Genomic DNA, 17,771 nt, shown 5'->3' with positions numbered 1-17,771 from the left:
GTGATTATATAAGAGACGCTCGCGCAGAGCAACTGCCGGCATTTTCCGCCAGGCTAAACTCGCCTGTTGCTACAACTCCCCACCGCCATCACCACCACCACCACCAACAATAACAACAACAACACAGTCAATTTGCTGCGACAACTATACACAATGCAGGGATGAGTGGGCTTCTAGCATAACGGTATAACCGACGTTCTCATGTACGACCTTGAATGGGCAGATTGGGCCTTAAAAGCGGCAACTTGTAGGAACTCGCATCGCGCAGCATGGTTATTGAATGAGTAATTCGCGCCTGAAACATCTAAAGCCAAACTCAGAAAGCTTTTCTTTAGCTAGAACTGTCCGTCATTAACCGGACAAAATGCGGTCGTTATTAAAATACTCGTCACACCGATTCATCAGTAACTGTTGATACCAACTGCTCCAGCCTTCGAACTGCTTCGTGACAAAGAGCCCTTTATTGTGTGACAGGTTGACAAGCATTTCGTTTATTTTCATTTTTTTGTTTTTGGGCGTCAGGGAATATTTATTGATTTCCTCTTTCTCTTGCATTTGGCCTTCTCATCGCCTTATCCACTTCTTGAATCGCGCACCAGTAAATCGAAACTGGCTACGTTTCACGTACCTGTGCCTCACCGGACTTTTTTTTCTCACCCTCTTTCGGTGTATTGCCATGTCCGGCACAAATATCTGGATGTTTACGAAGTTAAACTGCGAACAAAGTGAGACGGCACGATCCTCCGATGCAAAAACAGAACGGCACGCGATAAGGTGAATTGATTGATTGATTGATTGATTGATTGTTTGATTGATTGATTGATTGATTGATTGATTGATTGATTGATTGATTGATTGATTGATTGATTGATTGATTGATTGATTGATTGATTGATTGATTGTGGTAGGTAGATAGGCGAGCCAGTCAATCAAGGTGGTTACTCAAGGACGTCTTAGCCGTTTTCTTTTCTTTTTCTGCTAATTAAGAACCGTGTCACCGGGTGCCCATCAGGTATCAGTCTCGCGCAGATCCTCGTGAAAAAACGCGGACCATCGGCTGCAACAAACGCATGCGAGAAGCCTCTTCTTTGTAAGTTGTCAGGGTCTCGCTTTCGACATTGAAGCGTACGGGCAGGACCAAATGAAACGTTTACACATCATCAGTTTCCCCGCATTCTGCGGGTAACCAAGCGAGAAAAAAAAAAAAAAAAGCTCTCCTGTGATGTTTCGAACGCCCACACAGCATGGGGCTGTTTGTGGGGCGCGCGGAGATTGCGCACCGAGTAAACACAGTTTCTACCGAAGGAAAGAAAAAAGGTGGAAAGGGGGGGGGGGAGAAAAGAAAGCAATCAGCCCGCAACACTCTGTATGACAAACAGAAATACAAACTTCGCAGGCACACGCTCAACAGCGCGATCAAACACAAAAAAGGATAAACCGGGATATGACCGGATCGAAAGAAACCCGGAGGAGCGAGAATCCGGCACGGTATACCGCAGAACCAATCAGCGTTTTCACTTAAGCCTCCGTCATTTCTTTACATCTTCTTCTCCCTCTCTTCTAACTGGCCCGACGTTATTTACACGGTCCTCGAAGCGTGCGCTTTTATTGTGCGCACCAGTACGCGCACGCCTATGATTTACGCGTCGGCGGTATTATGTACATCGTCGCTGGACAAAGCGGTGAAGGGACATTGTTTGCGTCCCGATCCCTCGGCGCGTGGGGTGGGGAGGGGGGGGTGTGCTCACTCCCGTGCGCCGCTTTCAGTGAGACGGGAAAAATCTGCGCTCGACGGGCAATTCAGTGGCTGGATCGGGTCCAGAATCGATAAGCCCGCTCTTCCGCGAGGACGGGCCTCGCGTGCGGACATTTGGGGCGCAAGAGACTCGGTTCCTCATTTCCCCCTTCTTCGTGCAAACTATGCACTGTGTACGGCACGGCGGTTTGCGGAGCGCGGCCGACGCGCTGCGAGTAATCCGCCCGGTCGAGAATGTATACACTGCGAGGAAGGCCGTTGTGATGGCCGCAGAAGAGATTGCGCGAGAATGCCGGTGGCGCGCGCGACATCAACGAACTTTTTTAGTCCCTGCCCTTGTTTACGTCCGACAATTTTCCGAGAAACAACGTGTTCGCGCTCCTGCATACAAACAAAAATGTGGAGAGTCCGTTATCTTAAATGCATCCGGCTTGGGATGCATTTTTCGCGCTCTCCTTTTTTCTCTTTCTCTCTCTATCTGTGTGTGTGTGTTAAAATTTAAAGAAGAACGTTCCGTGCGGACCAACCGTATACCTATGAGTTCTAGTGTACGTTTATCCGCAATCCTGCTCCGTTTCAGAGCATTTTTCTTGAAAGAATAATCGTTTAAGCACTTTGACAATCCATTCTCGTGGCCCAACGCACAATAGATGCACAATGACAAGATGCAAGGACAGAGCGTCGTCCACGTCTGTCCTTCCGTTGTGGTTGTATAGTGTTGTGCGGTGGTCTGGCAGAATGGAGTACAGCAACAGCTGCATACAGCAAAAGCGCTGTTCGTTGCGCGGTTCCTGTATATTGGCGGAATACTGCACTCTCTGTTTTTCCTGACAAATTTACGCAGATCCATTTCCGAGGGTGAAGCGGGCAGTATAATTGGGCACTCTTTGCGGTAAACCGTGAAAAATGGGGGCCCTAAGTATTCCTCGCGATGGGTGACGTACGAAGGCGCCGAGCCGAGAAGGAGGGTCAGTTCACATCAGTAAACTTTATGAGACGCGCTGCGACTATACAGTCGTTACCTGTGTTTAACAATTCACACTGGACTACAGCGTTAAATAAGGGCCAACACAAGCGAGGGCACTTCTCGGTGCAGAGTTCGAGAACAGAAACTCCAAACGAATACTCGGTGTTTGCTGAAGCGCCGGCGCACCGCTGAATACCATGCAATGTGTTCGAACACATGCACGCCTATGGTGTAGGACAAACACACGCGCGCAAGTTAAAGAAAAAGAAAAGAAAGCTGCGGAACCGCAGTGCGCTTTGCGAGGATCGTACTTAATAACGATGTCATTTTTTTATCTCCTACAACATCAGTTAAAACGGCCGGTAATTATATCCCTAATGATTCAACTAATGAGCTCATTGCTCACTGGGTATATCTGAAAATGGAAGATCCGCTTTGCTCGTCAGGGAGCCGTAATGACTGTTCGCTCGGATAAGCACTCACTCGCCTCATCTGTAATGAAAAAATCGAAATCATCTTCTAATGGCACTTCATTGTTCCACCGTACTTCGCTTCGTCTGTGTTATCCTTTCGCTTCACCCCAGTGGGCGTCCCGTGACGCAAATGGTATAGTTCACGGCGTTGTTACGACCGCAAGAATATGACGACAATACACGGAAGCTCCGGTGCAGTCGTCGCAGTGAGCGTATATAATTTACAGTGTACTGATCGATGACGGCAACTTCGGTGTTCTCAAAGCTCATCCTACCGGCAGTTTTGTGTTAGTGACCCGCCGTGGTTGCTCAGTGGCTATGGTGTTGGGCTGCTGAGCACGAGGTCGCGGGATCGAATCCCGGCCACGGCGGCCGCATTTCGATGGGGGCGAAATGCGAAAACACCCGTGTGCTTAAATTTAGGTGCACGTTAAAGAACCCCGGGTGGTCTAAATTTCCGGAGTCCTCCACTACGGCGTGCCTCATAATCAGAAAGTGGTTTTGGCACGTAAAACCCCAAATATTATATTATTATATTAGTTTTGTGTTAGCTATTAGATTGATTAGCCGCCGAACCAGGGAATCCTCAGCCAGAGACAACGCATCGACAAGCGAACGTGTCTACGACAGCTGCTTTCTATGGCAGGGTTCACGCATACAAGTGACTATATTTGACTTGACCTATATATAATAACTCCATCTCCATCAAGGGCAAGTGCCCCTAGCGAATAGGAAAGAGAAGAACGAGGAAAAAGAGAGGGAAAGACAGGCAGGTCTTCCAGTGTAAACACGAGATGGCTAATCTGCCATGAGGAAAGGGCTAACAGGAATGAAAGATGATAGAGGAAGCAGGGTGTGAGACCGGGCTAGTGGTATATTGCTTTTGTTGGTATATTAACTTTGCGCTTGTCCTTGTCACTTTTTCGTGTCCCGTGTCCCCTCTTACGCTAGTCACTTCCGGATAGAAGAAGTGTGCACAAAAACATGATTCAATACGCCGCACTTGTTCGAGTCTGCCGCACAGTCCGTATGCTGTAGGGGTTGGGGGACGGACGTCGGGATGAAAACCCAAACTTGGGAGGGTTTTATTCTACATTATATACAGAGAGGTGAGCGTCAATTAACAGTCGTATGGTCATTACGGGCCAGCAGCAACTCGGACGCTGCGGCCCGCGGCAAGAAGTTCGAGAGAGGTGAATCAGGGAATCAGGGACTCTTCTGGTCTCTCTGGAAGGCTTCTTATAAACCCTTCGAGCACTGTAAGTCACGTCATGTTTGACCAATAGGAGAGTCCGCTCAGATGACGCCATTTTCAGCCAATGGTAGGCGCCCGTGTCGCGGTGTCGCACCTGGCGGCTCTCTGCGGTCTTGCCTCGCAGACTGGCAATGCACTTCTTCTAACGAGGAGAAGGGGAGGGGGCGCTCATGCTCCATTGTACAAGGGCCCACCTGCTCCCGGTGACTCGGCTCCGCAGCGGTGGCAAATGCCTTCTTCAAAGGCGAAGGGGGACGATTGAGCTCCATTGTCCCAGGGCCCCTTCTAATCCCGGCAGCACACGACCTGGGGGCCGCAAACTTGTTTGCAGGTGTCTCCTCTGGAATGCGCTTTCCTGCTTCTGCATTCCTCAATTAGCTGTGCTGCAATCCGATGTGGTCTGGGGAACTCGAAGTAATCGCAGGAAACAGCTCCATATCTAACAGCTCGTCCTCGCCCCGGTTTTTCTGAATGGCCGGTGAACTCAATTCGCTGGCCATGAGGAACGCTGAAAGAAGCTGCAGGGTACTGGGGTCGAGCCTCGTTTGACAACCCTCGGGATCCTGGGCCCTGGAGAACATACGTCAAACAAACCAAACAACACAGCGCTGCACCACGCGTAAGCGCAGGCTCTTCACCCCTGACTCGCCAGGCTATTACTGAGTCAAAATCAACCCTGATCTTTTAGTTCCCCAATTTTGACAAAACAGTTCCAACCACCCTTCCAAACAGCTATCCATTTCTCCTCGATTGCCGACAAGACCAGAGTACTATTGTTGTTGCAAAACAATAGGGTCGTTGACGATGCAAACAACAAATGAAAACAGCCGAACATAACTTAAGTGGCCTAACTACACGAACAGCATGTTTCCAATCTATCGCAGTGGCGTACTTATCGCACGTATTGGTGCCACTGAACAATCTGGTCAACCTCACAAGTACGTAATCACAAGCGCACTAGCCTTGTGGTCACTAAACAAAACGCGTACTTGCGTTGTAGGCAAACTTTTCATTTACGCTTACTCACGTTTCTTCCCTGAAAGTCCTACAGGACACGTGACGTAAACGAACAATTAAACTCGCGGGACTTACACACTCCGCAGAACCCTTAAAATGTTGCGTCTTTTAATAACTCATTCCACGCATACTTATCAGAGAAGTCAGAATACGGCTGCCCTCAACACACACCAGCAACCCAGTCATAAATCTGCTTCCTTCCGTCCACACAGGACACGCGCTAACTGGAACTAAGAACGCTTCTCCGTGCAAATCATGCACTCACTGAAAATCTACGCGCTTAACCTTAGAAAATTCAAAAACACTTAAAAAGAAAGAAGGTTAAATAACAGACACGCGCGTTACGATAGGCCTCTCAACAATAACCTTGTCACTCAGGTTACTTACACACACAAAAAAAAGCCTATCTACTTATTAATGAACATCTCGCGAGGCTATATGTTTACACAAACGCGTCTTTCAAATCTCGGAGCTTTCTCAAACCAAAACATAAACAAAGCTCAAACCTTACACCTTGAAAGGAATCCTAGTCTCAAATCGCGAAAACTTTCCGATGCTCAAAAATAAAACAAAATAACATTTCACTTCTACGGAAGCTCTCTTGGCTTCCCGTTCCCGATTGCTTACGACTGACTCATACTTTGAGTCGAACCCGTGGTGGGCGTGTTCTGAAAGCTACTCTGGCTGCCGAGAGACAACAAAAGGGCTGATTCACTATCAGCTCCCCCAAGACGTTACGGTCTCCTGCCAATTTGCGTCCTCCCGCCCCGCTTTCAACAGGACCTCGACTGACCGCGTCGCTACTCCCCACCTGGTCTCGTCCTGCCACCTTGCGTTTCTTCGAACTGCACGCTGAGCTATGAAAAGAACTACGGAACGACGAGGAGTTTAACAGCTTCGTGCCCTTTGTCCGCGTCCCTGCAGAACATGCTTCGCGGTCCCCCTTGGACCGGTGGTTTGAACGTTTAGGATGCGTCAACATCGTCAGTGACGACCGCACCTTTCTTCTCCTCGCGCCCTGCCCATTTGGGGTTCTTGCCATCTTTGGCGGCGCTACATTAATTACCGTCTTTCGGTCTTTACTGCGCTTCTTTTTACGGCGCTTTCTCTTCGCACTCACTTTCATGTCGCCTTCTCGTGCCTCGTGCTGGCCGGTACACATTTCGTCGGCCCGGATCGGTCTCTTACCTGCACAGTCTGAGTGATTTACATTTAAATCTACTCTCACTTTGCCTCGACTGGCGGACAGCCCAACCGACTCTGGCACAATGCAGCAGGCTTTACTCGAGTCAGACAACTCGCACTCTTGCGAACTGCCCTCTACTACATTGCCCAGCGCACGCTGTGCATCGACACACAGCCCGTCGGTATCGATCGCTGTCTCACGCGCACAGTCCGAATGATTAACTGAATCATCCCTATCTAGGCTATCTAGACTGGCGGAGAGCCGCACCGATCCCTGAACAATGCAGTTGTATTCTCTTCAGCTACGCAGCTCGCAATCCTGAGAATTACCCTCAACTGCACCGCTCAGCTCGCACTTCACTTCTGCGCGCACATCTGGCTCTACATGGGTGCTCGCTTCTGTCGGGTCAGAAGTACCCTTTTCTTCGCTAGCAACCTCGCTAACATTACCAGCGACGCACACGCTCGGTAACTGTGCCAATTTGTTCGCAGCTGGCCTAGCTGTCTCCATAGTCATCTGTTGGCACAGCACCTTGTCGCTCTCACTACGGCCTTTAACGGCCTCTGTTGCCACTAAGGCATCGTTAGCAGCTAGCCTTTTCCCTTTACTTATGAAACTGCAGCTAATCTCACAGGCACTACTCTTCTCGTCGGCTTCTGGCGAAAATCCGCTCGATGCTGCCTCATTCTTCCGCTCTGTACTACGTACAGAATTCTCAGACAGCCGTTGTCTCTGTGCCAATAACTGATCACAATACTGTATCTCTTTGATCAGTGCTGCCTTCTTTCTCTCATACTTTTGCTCACGCTCAAGCTTACGTTCATTCTCACGATCGTGAAGCTCACACCTAAGAGTAAGTTCTTGAAGCTCATGCTTCCGTTCATTCTCGCGTTCTTCACGCTTATGCTTACTCCCAAGTTCACGACGCTCTCGCAAACGTACACGACGCACACGCTCCCGTGGCTCCTGTATCACCTCCCAAGCAAGCTCATGGCTTTTGTCATCATTGCCACTATCATTAATCGCCTTTATGATAGCTGGCGCTTCTATCCGTTCGTCCGCCTCAACTCCCAAATCGTCGCACACCAACAACAAGTCTAACCTTGTCAACCTTCTAAGATCCATGGCAGCTGCCCCGACAGGTGGTTAAAACTGTTTTCCTTAATTAATTTGTGCAAACACACAATGCAACAAACTCCCGATTCCCAGAACTATCAAAATGAACACACAACATTTGAGTCTGGCGAATCAAAAGGAAAAAAACCACGCGCTCACTTACCGTTGCAGCACCCTGCCATCCGGTTCATTTGTCCGCTGTTCCCGGTTCCTCCGGACTCTCTGGGTCGAAGGCTCGCTCCTTCTTCGCTACTCCCAGTTTCTTCGGACCTCTTTCGACGAAGGCTCTCTCTTCTTCGCTCTTCCCGGTTCCTTAGGATCTCTCTCGACGAAGGTTTATCCGTAGCCCTGCCACCAGCTGATGCATTCGGAGGCGATCCTACCGCTGCCAACCAGATGTAGGGGTTGGAGGACGGACTTCGGGATGAAAACCCAAACTTGGGAGGGTTTTATTCTGCATTATATACAGAGAGGTGAGCGTCAATTAACAGTCGTACGGTCATTACGGGCCAGCAGCAACTCGGACGCTGCGGCCCGCGGCAAGAAGTTCGAGAGAGGTGAATCAGGGAATCAGGGACTCTTCTGGTCTCTCTGGAAGGCTTCTTATAAACCCTTCGAGCACTGTAAGTCACGTCATGTTTGACCAATAGGAGAGTCCGCTCAGATGACGCCATTTTCAGCCAATGGTAGGCGCCCGTGTCGCGGTGTCACACCTGGCGGCTCTCTGCGGTCTTGCCTCGCAGACTGGCAATGCACTTCTTCTAACGAGGAGAAGGGGAGGGGGCGCTCATGCTCCATTGTACAAGGGCCCACCTGCTCCCGGTGACTCGGCTCCGCAGCGGTGGCAAATGCCTTCTTCAAAGGCGAAGGGGGACGATTTAGCTCCATTGTCCCAGGGCCCCTTCTAATCCCGGCGGCACACGACCTGGGGGCCGCAAACTTGTTTGCACGTGTCTCCTCTGGAATGCGCTTTCCTGCTTCTGCATTCCTCAATTAGCTGTGCTGCAATCCGATGTGGTCTGGGGAACTCGAAGTAATCGCAGGAAACAGCTCCATATCTAACAATGCCTTCCCCAAGTAGCGAAGCAACGAATTTAGGGCATTCGGTGACCAACGGGTTCAGGAGTCAGAGTAAGGCGAGGGCTGTGTAGGGTAGGAGGAATTGTTCGACCTGATCTCACGCCTTCCCACTTGCTTGCGCTCTTTACACTGATGGTACAGACAACTACGTAAACACCCTCGTGGAAAGCAGCTGTTGCACTTGACGAGTAACGGTCGCCCTAACGTTGACTTCCTGACTGAGAATCCACATGTTCGTGTTGGGCTGCTGAGCACGAGGTCGCGGGATCGAATCCCGGCCACGGCGGCCACATTTCGATGGGGGCGAAATGCGAAAACACCCGTGTTCTTAGATTTAGGTGCACGTTAAAGAACCCCAGGTGGTCGAAATTTCCGGAGTCCTCCACTACGGCGTGCCTCATAATCAGAAAGTGGTTTTGGCACGTAAAACCCCTTAATTTAATTTAATCTAATACACATGGTCGTTCACTGGTTAGTCTGAATATTCAAAATTCCATCTTTCTTCGACCCCGTTTGTCTTGGTTGAATCAGCTTTTAGCAAAGACGCACTCAAGCTTGCGATCTTCTGCAAAGAACAATATATCTTAATATTGTTTTCAGTGTTTCTATTTGCTTTACGCAGCGTTGTCGTTGTTACTATGTCCCGGATCTGCTTGTAGGAAGCACGCCCACACGTCGCCCGCTTGCAGTATCATATTCATTTCGCGTCGCACTTTTGGAGTCGCTTGCGGTAAACACGGCCCAATCTTGTAAGATTGCACGTTACGCTGATGCCATGTTCTCGAAATTGTCGCGATTACCGTCGCTTTGTGTAGCATGCGCGTTGGCAAGGCACAACGATAAAGGTTGTCTGTAACCTGCGTCATTCCATTCCACGAACGCTAGATCGTGCTAGCCGCTCTCTCAACCCTTAAGTTGTATGTTTCTTTTTTTTTGGGGGGGTGGGGGGGACTTACTGGGCCCAGTGTTACCCAATAAACACCTTTCTTTGATATTCATGTGCCTATCCATGCCCACCTCTCGTCACTTCCACGTGACAATATTTTTGGGGAACTCCATGTTGGTTAAGTAGCTGCCTCCGACGCATAATAAAAATTGGCGCCATCATCATCAACTCCACTACTGGAAAAAGGCCTCTTCCAGGAGGGGCGGCATGCACTGCATAAACCAAACTTCTCTGTTACAACGCAAATTTGATAATAACTCCACCTTGTCAGTTGCAACCCTCTATCGCGTTTCCCTTCCATGAGAATCCATTATGACACTTTACTAGAACACGGGTCACCGTTTATACGCCTTATACAGGGTGTCCCAGCTAACTTTAGCCGGAGTTAAAAAATATGCGAATGCCACGCAGCTGGACAGAGCCAAGGTAAGGTTGTTTGCCGTCACTAAGAGATACTATTTCTTGTTCATTCGACCTATTTACATAATTAGTCCTAATTACTTAATCAATTATACCATTCGATAACTAATTAATTATTAAATTTCCCGAATATTATAATTAGTTGGAAAGTGTCAATGAGAAAATTGCAGAGCGACATGAAAAACTGTCGAAACAGCTTTCTGTTATCTCAATACGTGCTACATAAAATTTTTCCGAGCAGGAAAGAAGCCCGTGAATACATGAAAAGTGCCTCGAGCGGCCAGTCTCGCAACAATTTTGCGTTCGTTTTCGGGCTTCTTTCACGCTCGGAAAAACACTTTTATGTAACGCGTGTTGAGCAACAGAGAGCTGTATCGGGAGCTTTTCATGTAGCGCTACAATTTTCTCATTTGACATTTTTCATCTAATTATAATATTTGAGAAGCTTGATAATTTAAGACAAACGATTTAATTAGGCGGAACGAAAAAAAAAAGATAATTTCAGGATCTCCTAGCGACGGCAAACAACATCACCTTGATTCTGTCCATCTACGTGGCATTCGCGTATTTTTAAACATTGGTTAAAGTTAGCTGGATCAGCATGTATATAAATCCGGCCCAACTCCTATATCTTGGCGTTGCCATCAACGAAACTATCACTTATCCACGCTTAATTCCTATAAACATATTCTCTCATTTTCTTCTTTTAACGTTACGCCTATATCATTACACCCCTTAAATTTCTCGCTTCGTTTTCTTTAGCTTACGTCAAGGCTTTTTTGCCCTCCTTTCCGATTCTCGTTCTATTTGCGTAACGCCGGTAGAACACAGTGATTATGCACTTTTTTTCCTTCAGAATGCTTCCTTTGACGACACACAGGAGTGTCTCCAACATTCACTCCCACAAATTTCAATTTCTCTGCGTTTTCTTTTTTCTTTTTTTTTACTTTCTATTGATCTGGTTTCACCGTGTCTGTTTTACATACCTCTTTTCCTGCTCAGGAATTCCGACTAAACCAATCGCAAGCTCACGTTTCCCACCGGACTCATGCACAGTACCACATTTCCTTGCTCGCAAAATCTTCCAACCTACCCTTAGATTTTCCCAGTCCACGTCCTCATTAGTCCGTAGCAAACCCTCTCCAGTTTTGCTGAGCGAAGTAATGTAATCCGCAAACCTCATGAGCTTAAAGTGCTACTACGAACCTTTTCAATCTGGCATATTCGATACTTCTTGCAGACATGAGGTAGATAAACAACTAAGTTATTTATTTATTTATTTATTTATTTATTTATTTATTTATTTATTTATTTATTTATTTATTTATTTATTTATTAACAATGCCTGAATGATCACAGAAAAGGGACATTACATGAGGGGCGGGCAAATAGAGTATGGCGGGCCAGGTTAGGTGGCGTGACTTGAAAGATAGTCTTCAGTGGGTGTGAATCCTAGATACAAAGATGTGAATCCCAGAAGCGTTTCTTGCTGGAATTGATTGGTGGAACATCGACGCACAGACGACCGCGGGTCTTACAAACACGACGTACAGAAGAGCATAAGCAAGGCGAGCTCTGCTGTCGTTAACTTCGTATCATGTTCGCTTTGAGCAGAATTTCTGTTCCATGCTCCTGTCGTTTCTATTCCGTGCAGCAACAACAAGGACATCGTGCATCTTTGGGCACTCGCGGAGAAGTGCTGCAGCAGCAGAATCGCCCTGGTAGTCCCTGACATTTTCAGCCACACCACATCGACGCTATGACTACACGATGTCTGCGCGACTCTTCACACCCCTGATAAATTAAGACGGCACCACAACTAAGGCCACAAAAGGTTTGCTTATATTCCGAGGTCTTCTCTTTTGCCTGACTGATGAATGCCATCTATCTTAGAATTTAATTACCTGAGATAAATGCTCCCTCAGTTCGTTAAAGTCAAGCACTGCTCTAGTTGTAATCTAAACAACATTCGTGAATGTTCTGTCCAACACGAAGCGAATGTTACGCTACAGCGTTCACTTTGGTGGGCACAATGAGCATGCTACGAAAAGAGATCTTGTCGTTTACTAAAACAACATCATAAACATGCCCTTTTTTTTTAATGTAAACGACAACATCTGCGCTGTAGCATCTTAGACAGCCAGCAGCACATCATTCTTCATTACCTGTTACGAGAAAATGCGCACGTGGAGCAAAATAACGAAAAACAGTCTGGAAGACCAATTCAGCTTAAAGCAAGTTTCTGCCATGCTCTGAAGCTCAAAAAAAGAAGAAAAAGACTGAAATTAGCAAAGGCGCCGGCAAGCACTTCCCACGATGTTCGTCGATGCAAATTCCTCGCTTCGACGTACCGTGGTTTAAACAAAAAAAATGTACGGAAGTGCTCCGTGAGAAGCACTATACTTTTCTATACTTCCTGCCTTAATGAGACAGCTTCGTTAATGCAGATATTTTCGATACTGCCCACGCTCAAGTGGGGCGTCGGCTAAAGAAAAAGTTATAGCTAAATGGGCCCACGCGAACTTCGGTGAACTATAAGAAGTAAAAGGCATCATCATTTATTACTACAGTGCAGGGGGCAGAGAGTCTGTGATGTAGAATAATGAAAAATGAAAGAAGGCCGTCAGCAAGGCTACTCCTGCATCGTTCAGCCGCGAAGAAAATTGAGACAGAGCAAATAGTAAAAGACGCTATGCGAGGCTATCTTTCGCCGAGGTGTTGCGTTACGACGAGCGTTAATCTATTTCTACCTCGCTCGCTCTGTTGCGCCTATTGCAGTCTTTTGCGCGTGAACGGGTTTCAGAGTTAATACGCCAAGTGAACGGCGGCGACTGCTGCGAACCTTAGAAGAAGAAAGAAAATTAGTCCTAAGTGTAATTGCTCTTTTTTTTTTTTTCTCACGTGGTTCGACCCGTGATCATCCTTATATATGCGAAAGAAATAACATTTCTTCTTATTTTCTGTTCCCGAATCACACATACGTTATCCCCGAAAAGCTACTTCCTCGGCAGATACGATCGCGTTTCCCTCTCTTTCAGAGACAGCTACTTTTTTTTTCTTAATCTCCATCCCGCCTGCAATTATGAGAAGTGATACAGATACGCTGTAGATATCCATCGCGGCAGTTTGGTGGCTATGGCATCTGCTTTCGCCGTTCCGGTTTCGCCCCGGCGGCTGCATTTCGAGGGGAGCCACATTCGAAAGCGCGGTTGTATCAGATTTCTGTGCTCGATAACGAAATCCACGTGGTGATAATTATAGCGGAGCTTATCATCAAGGCATACCACATAATGAGATCGTACTCTTCGCCAAGCACGGGAAGCAAGACCACGAAGCTTTTCTTTTTCCAATGTTAACGCTTTAGATAAGCACTGGGTAAGTTTAGGCAGGTAAGGCGCTGTTTTGAAATTCTTTCGCGATTTGCTTGCATAAGAAAAAGAAAAAAAACTCCGCTGACAATTAGAGTACGATAGGACGGGGCCAATCTTCTTGAGTGTCGCGCCGCCACGGCACTACTAATGACAGAGCGAGGTCACAGATTTCGCAGTATACGAATTAACGATGTTTTTCTTTCAGGAACCGTTCTCAAAACATACTATAACCCTGGTCTTTGTGTACTTTCGAAGTGCAGTTTAGCGATCGCATATCAACAACATCTTTAACCAAGCACCGAGGAGACACTGTAAATCTATGACATCCAATAGCTGACGCACGAAATTCGAAGTGCCGAGGCCAAAGGGATTCTTATCCCCCTACTTTGCATGTATCTTTGCATATAACCGGCAGTTAAACGTTATCACCAAACACGATCATTTGCAGTGCTTTGTGTGCCCTTTAAGAGGTGGTCAAAATTAATCCGGAGTGCCCCGTTACATACCGGTTTACATGATAGACGGTGTGCTATATACTTTGAGACTTTAAACCCCACCAGACGAGTCAGAAATCGAACCACTCGTCGTAGCAAAACCACCAGCACTCTCTTCCACAATAAGATAGAAAACGAGGCTGATTGGTTTCCCTTCAGAACTGTTAAGTGGCGCAAAAGACACGCGACAACGGAAAAAGAGATCGGACAGACTCTCAATCGAAACGCGAACTTCGTTAACGAAAGCAGCGAAGTCACCCGGCCACGGCGCCGTGCAGAAAAGAGGGCACACGTCCGCTTTCATTAATGCCTTCGAATTGAGAGCGCGCGTTGGTGTGTCCGGTATATTTTTTTATTTTTCGTTTCGTTGTCCCGCGTTTCGCGCGCCATTTACAATTACGCTTCCTTCCGTCTGCGCTAAACGTGCGGGCTCTATCTATCTATCTATCTATCTATCTATCTATCTATCTATCTATCTATCTATCTATCTATCTATCTATCTATCTATCTATCTATCTATCTATCTCTTTCTTTATCTCTCTATCTCCATTTCTCTATCTATCTATCTATCTATCTATCTATCTATCTATCTATCTATCTATCTATCTATCTATCTCCCTTTCTTTCTCTCTCTATCTCCATTTCTCTCTCTCTCTCTCTATCTATCTCTACCTATCTATCTATCTCTCTCTCTCTTTCTTTCTCTCTCTATCATCTGTCTATCTATCTATTTATTCTATTTTTTCTATCTATCTATCTATCTATCTATCTATCTATCTATCTATCTATCTATCTATCTATCTATCTATCTATCTCCCTTTCTTTCTCTCTCCATCTCCATTTTTCTCTCTCTCTCTCTCATTCTCTCTCTCTCTCACCTGTGACACGAGCAGCCGGTTGGTGTGAAACGGCTCGGTGGGCGACGGCGGGTGCCGCGAGGGCAGCGGCGCTGGTTCGGCCGCGGGCGTCTTCGCCGGCGCAGGAGGCGGGATGGTGCGCAGCGTGCCGTTCGACTGCGCCCGGCTCTCGCGCCGCCGTGTGGAACCTGCGGGGAGGGCGAGGAGGAGGACCGTTACACGGCGGGCTGCGTCGACCGCTTCGACGCCGCACAGACGAGCTGTACGCCGTGAAGGAAATCATAAACAACCGATCAAGCGCCCACTCGAAATTACGGGATGACCGCGCAGAACTCGAGGAGCGACGCTTGCTAGGTCTGAGAGCAAAAAAAGAAAAGAAAAATGCGGAAGCGGCACACAGGCGCGTTGGCCGCTTGCTTGGTAGTGATTCGTATGTATAAAGCACAGTGCACACTGTAAACTAATACACACTCTTAAGGGTTCATACAGGTGTAAGTCCGTGCACAACCCGCGCAGCTACATGCACTGCTACGGGTCTGAGGGTGTGAACTGTAGACCTAATTACACCCTCGTGCACCCTTAAGGTTGTAAATTAGCTTACGGTTTAGGGACAGGAACAGAGGAATAAGAACACAAGTATGAAACACTATGGAGGACGGAGGGACGATTCTTTAGCGATACCTTCCACTCGATTTCACGTCACTTTTATAATCCACAGCTCACGGCCAGGTGACAGCATTGATAGCGTGATAGGAGTGCCCCTTTGACTACTGACGGAGTGCGAAGAGGAATGGAATCGAAAAAAAGAGGCATTGCTAGAAAATCATGGTCCTGGGCAAGCTGCTATACGTTCACGGCCGCAACAGCCTCCTCCTCCTTCTGTTTAGTTGGGCTCTGGCAGCCATGTAAGAAAGACAGCTTAGAGTGTGATACTGGGGCAATATTGTCTATCGCTCACGTTGAGTATAATGTCCTCTACAACAGCGACAAGTTGTGGCGGTTGGTTGAACATTATTCCCAACACAACAACAACAAAAATAAATAAATAATGCTACCTGGACGACCACAGGAAGATCACCACATTGCCCGTGTTGTTTCATCTTTCCCGTAATCGTGAACTTAGCTTCAGTTTTCTGTTTCTTTTCGGAACGGTGAGAGCAGTTTACACAGCAAGTCAGTTGGCGAAGCCATCTGAAGTGAACGTGACGAACGGTACGCCTGCCTTCAGTGTTATTTACCCGTTGCATATATATATATATATATATATATATATATATATATATATATATATATATATATATATATATATATATATATATATATATATATATATATATATATATATATATATATATTAGTTGTCCTGATCAGTGAGAAGATCCCAGACGCTTAAGCAACACGTCACCCAGAGTGCTACGTCCAGCAATAGTGGAAGTGTGTCCGATAGCGCCCGACCAAAAATACTGCCTCCGCGGTTAGTCGGGTTAAAGAAACTCCTTTCTTTCATTAGGGCGTGTAGACAGCGACTGCAGGTAACTAATAATGAATAGGCTGAAGGAAATGGAATCATTACCTCGATGAAAACGTGCGACAAAGCTCCGACACATTCTTAACAGTGCGTTTCTGAGCGTTCTGCTTTGTGAATATACTGTCATCTTGTCTTTTATCATCTGAATACATTATTCACTGGTATTCCTCAGCAGCACGCATTTCGCATAATTTAGCACCTGTTTCAAACAGAAAGTGCTTCTTGTGCTTTTTGTACAGAAAGTGCTTTTGCACTGAACTTATGGTAATGATCCTTATATGGGCAATTCACAATTAACGGCGTCGGACATCGGTGTATGTTTGTCGATCACTGCAAAATTAAATGATAAATAAAGAATAAACTAGATGATTGATTCAAATCTTCTGAATAACTAAGTTCCTAGTTAATTGTGTCGCAACCGTAGAATTTAATCCCTCACCTGACCATACGGCAGCCTAAACACGCGAGACTACTCGTCAATCGATTCCGACACCTCGGCCAAAATACCAGTCCTCGGATCGAGCGAACCAAACGAAGCACGACAACCTCCCCTCCTCCACCGCTACGTACCCTCTTCCTTGCCCTTTAACAATAGAATAAATAGAGGAATTCCAATACCTCAATCTCTACTCTACTTCTTCAAGAAAGGTCAGCTGTTTCCGTTTGAATCAGATAGTACAGCCCCGAAGTACGAGTTAAGTTTCCGTTAAAAATTCACATCTATCGCATGCATACGAAAACTCCAGGTACACACGAACGGTCGACGGATTGTGGGCAAGAGTTCCCTTTACGCCGCGCGTGCCATCATGTATTGTAGTTAACCACGCTGCTGTGCGCGTGATTAAACTAGCACCGTAACGGATAAAAAGTAGTTCGCGGAAATATAAATCAATCGATGGCCTATAGGTGGCGACACAGGTAGCACACACGGAGTAAAAGTGCTCGCAGCGCGAAATGGAAGACAAACGACGAGCTGCCCCACACGCTTGAGCGACGCGAGGCCTCCGACTTCAGCAGGTCGCTTCCACTTTCAAATGCATTTCCGGCCCGGAACGGTCGTCGCTGCGAGCTTTCGAGCACAGACCGTCGTTCTCAGTACTTTTGGGGACAGGTAGACTGTGCACGACAACCCGCATTAAAAAAAAAAACTTGAAGAAAGAAATTTTGCAAACAACGTTAACGCTGATGTCCGGCAGCCCCGATAACATCCAGGTGCCCGGAATAGCATCGAGACGCTAATGGCTTTTACAGCGCGCCGACAATATAGGCGCAGGTATCCTCGGTGCCCGCATCCACGGCGACGCC

General features: G+C 47.1%; 1 protein-coding gene across 8 annotated transcripts in view; it reads right to left on the bottom strand.

Annotated features, from left to right (window-relative positions):
• The window catches only part of Epac (Exchange protein directly activated by cAMP), a 415,242-nt gene that overhangs the window by 74,939 nt on the left and 322,532 nt on the right, over nucleotides 1-17,771 (bottom strand). For all 8 annotated transcript variants that reach the window (XM_065440668.2, XM_070532230.1, XM_065440669.2 and 5 more), the window contains one exon: nucleotides 14,960-15,126. In XM_065440668.2, the coding sequence (XP_065296740.1) occupies nucleotides 14,960-15,126 (167 nt within the window). The remainder of the gene's footprint in view (nucleotides 1-14,959; nucleotides 15,127-17,771) is intronic.

This window comes from Dermacentor albipictus, chromosome 1, assembly GCF_038994185.2.
Source record: "Dermacentor albipictus isolate Rhodes 1998 colony chromosome 1, USDA_Dalb.pri_finalv2, whole genome shotgun sequence".
NCBI classification, from domain to species: Eukaryota; Metazoa; Arthropoda; class Arachnida; order Ixodida; family Ixodidae; genus Dermacentor; species Dermacentor albipictus.
Note: the sequence above shows the minus strand (reverse complement) of the source record. Positions and strands in the feature narration are given on the sequence as shown.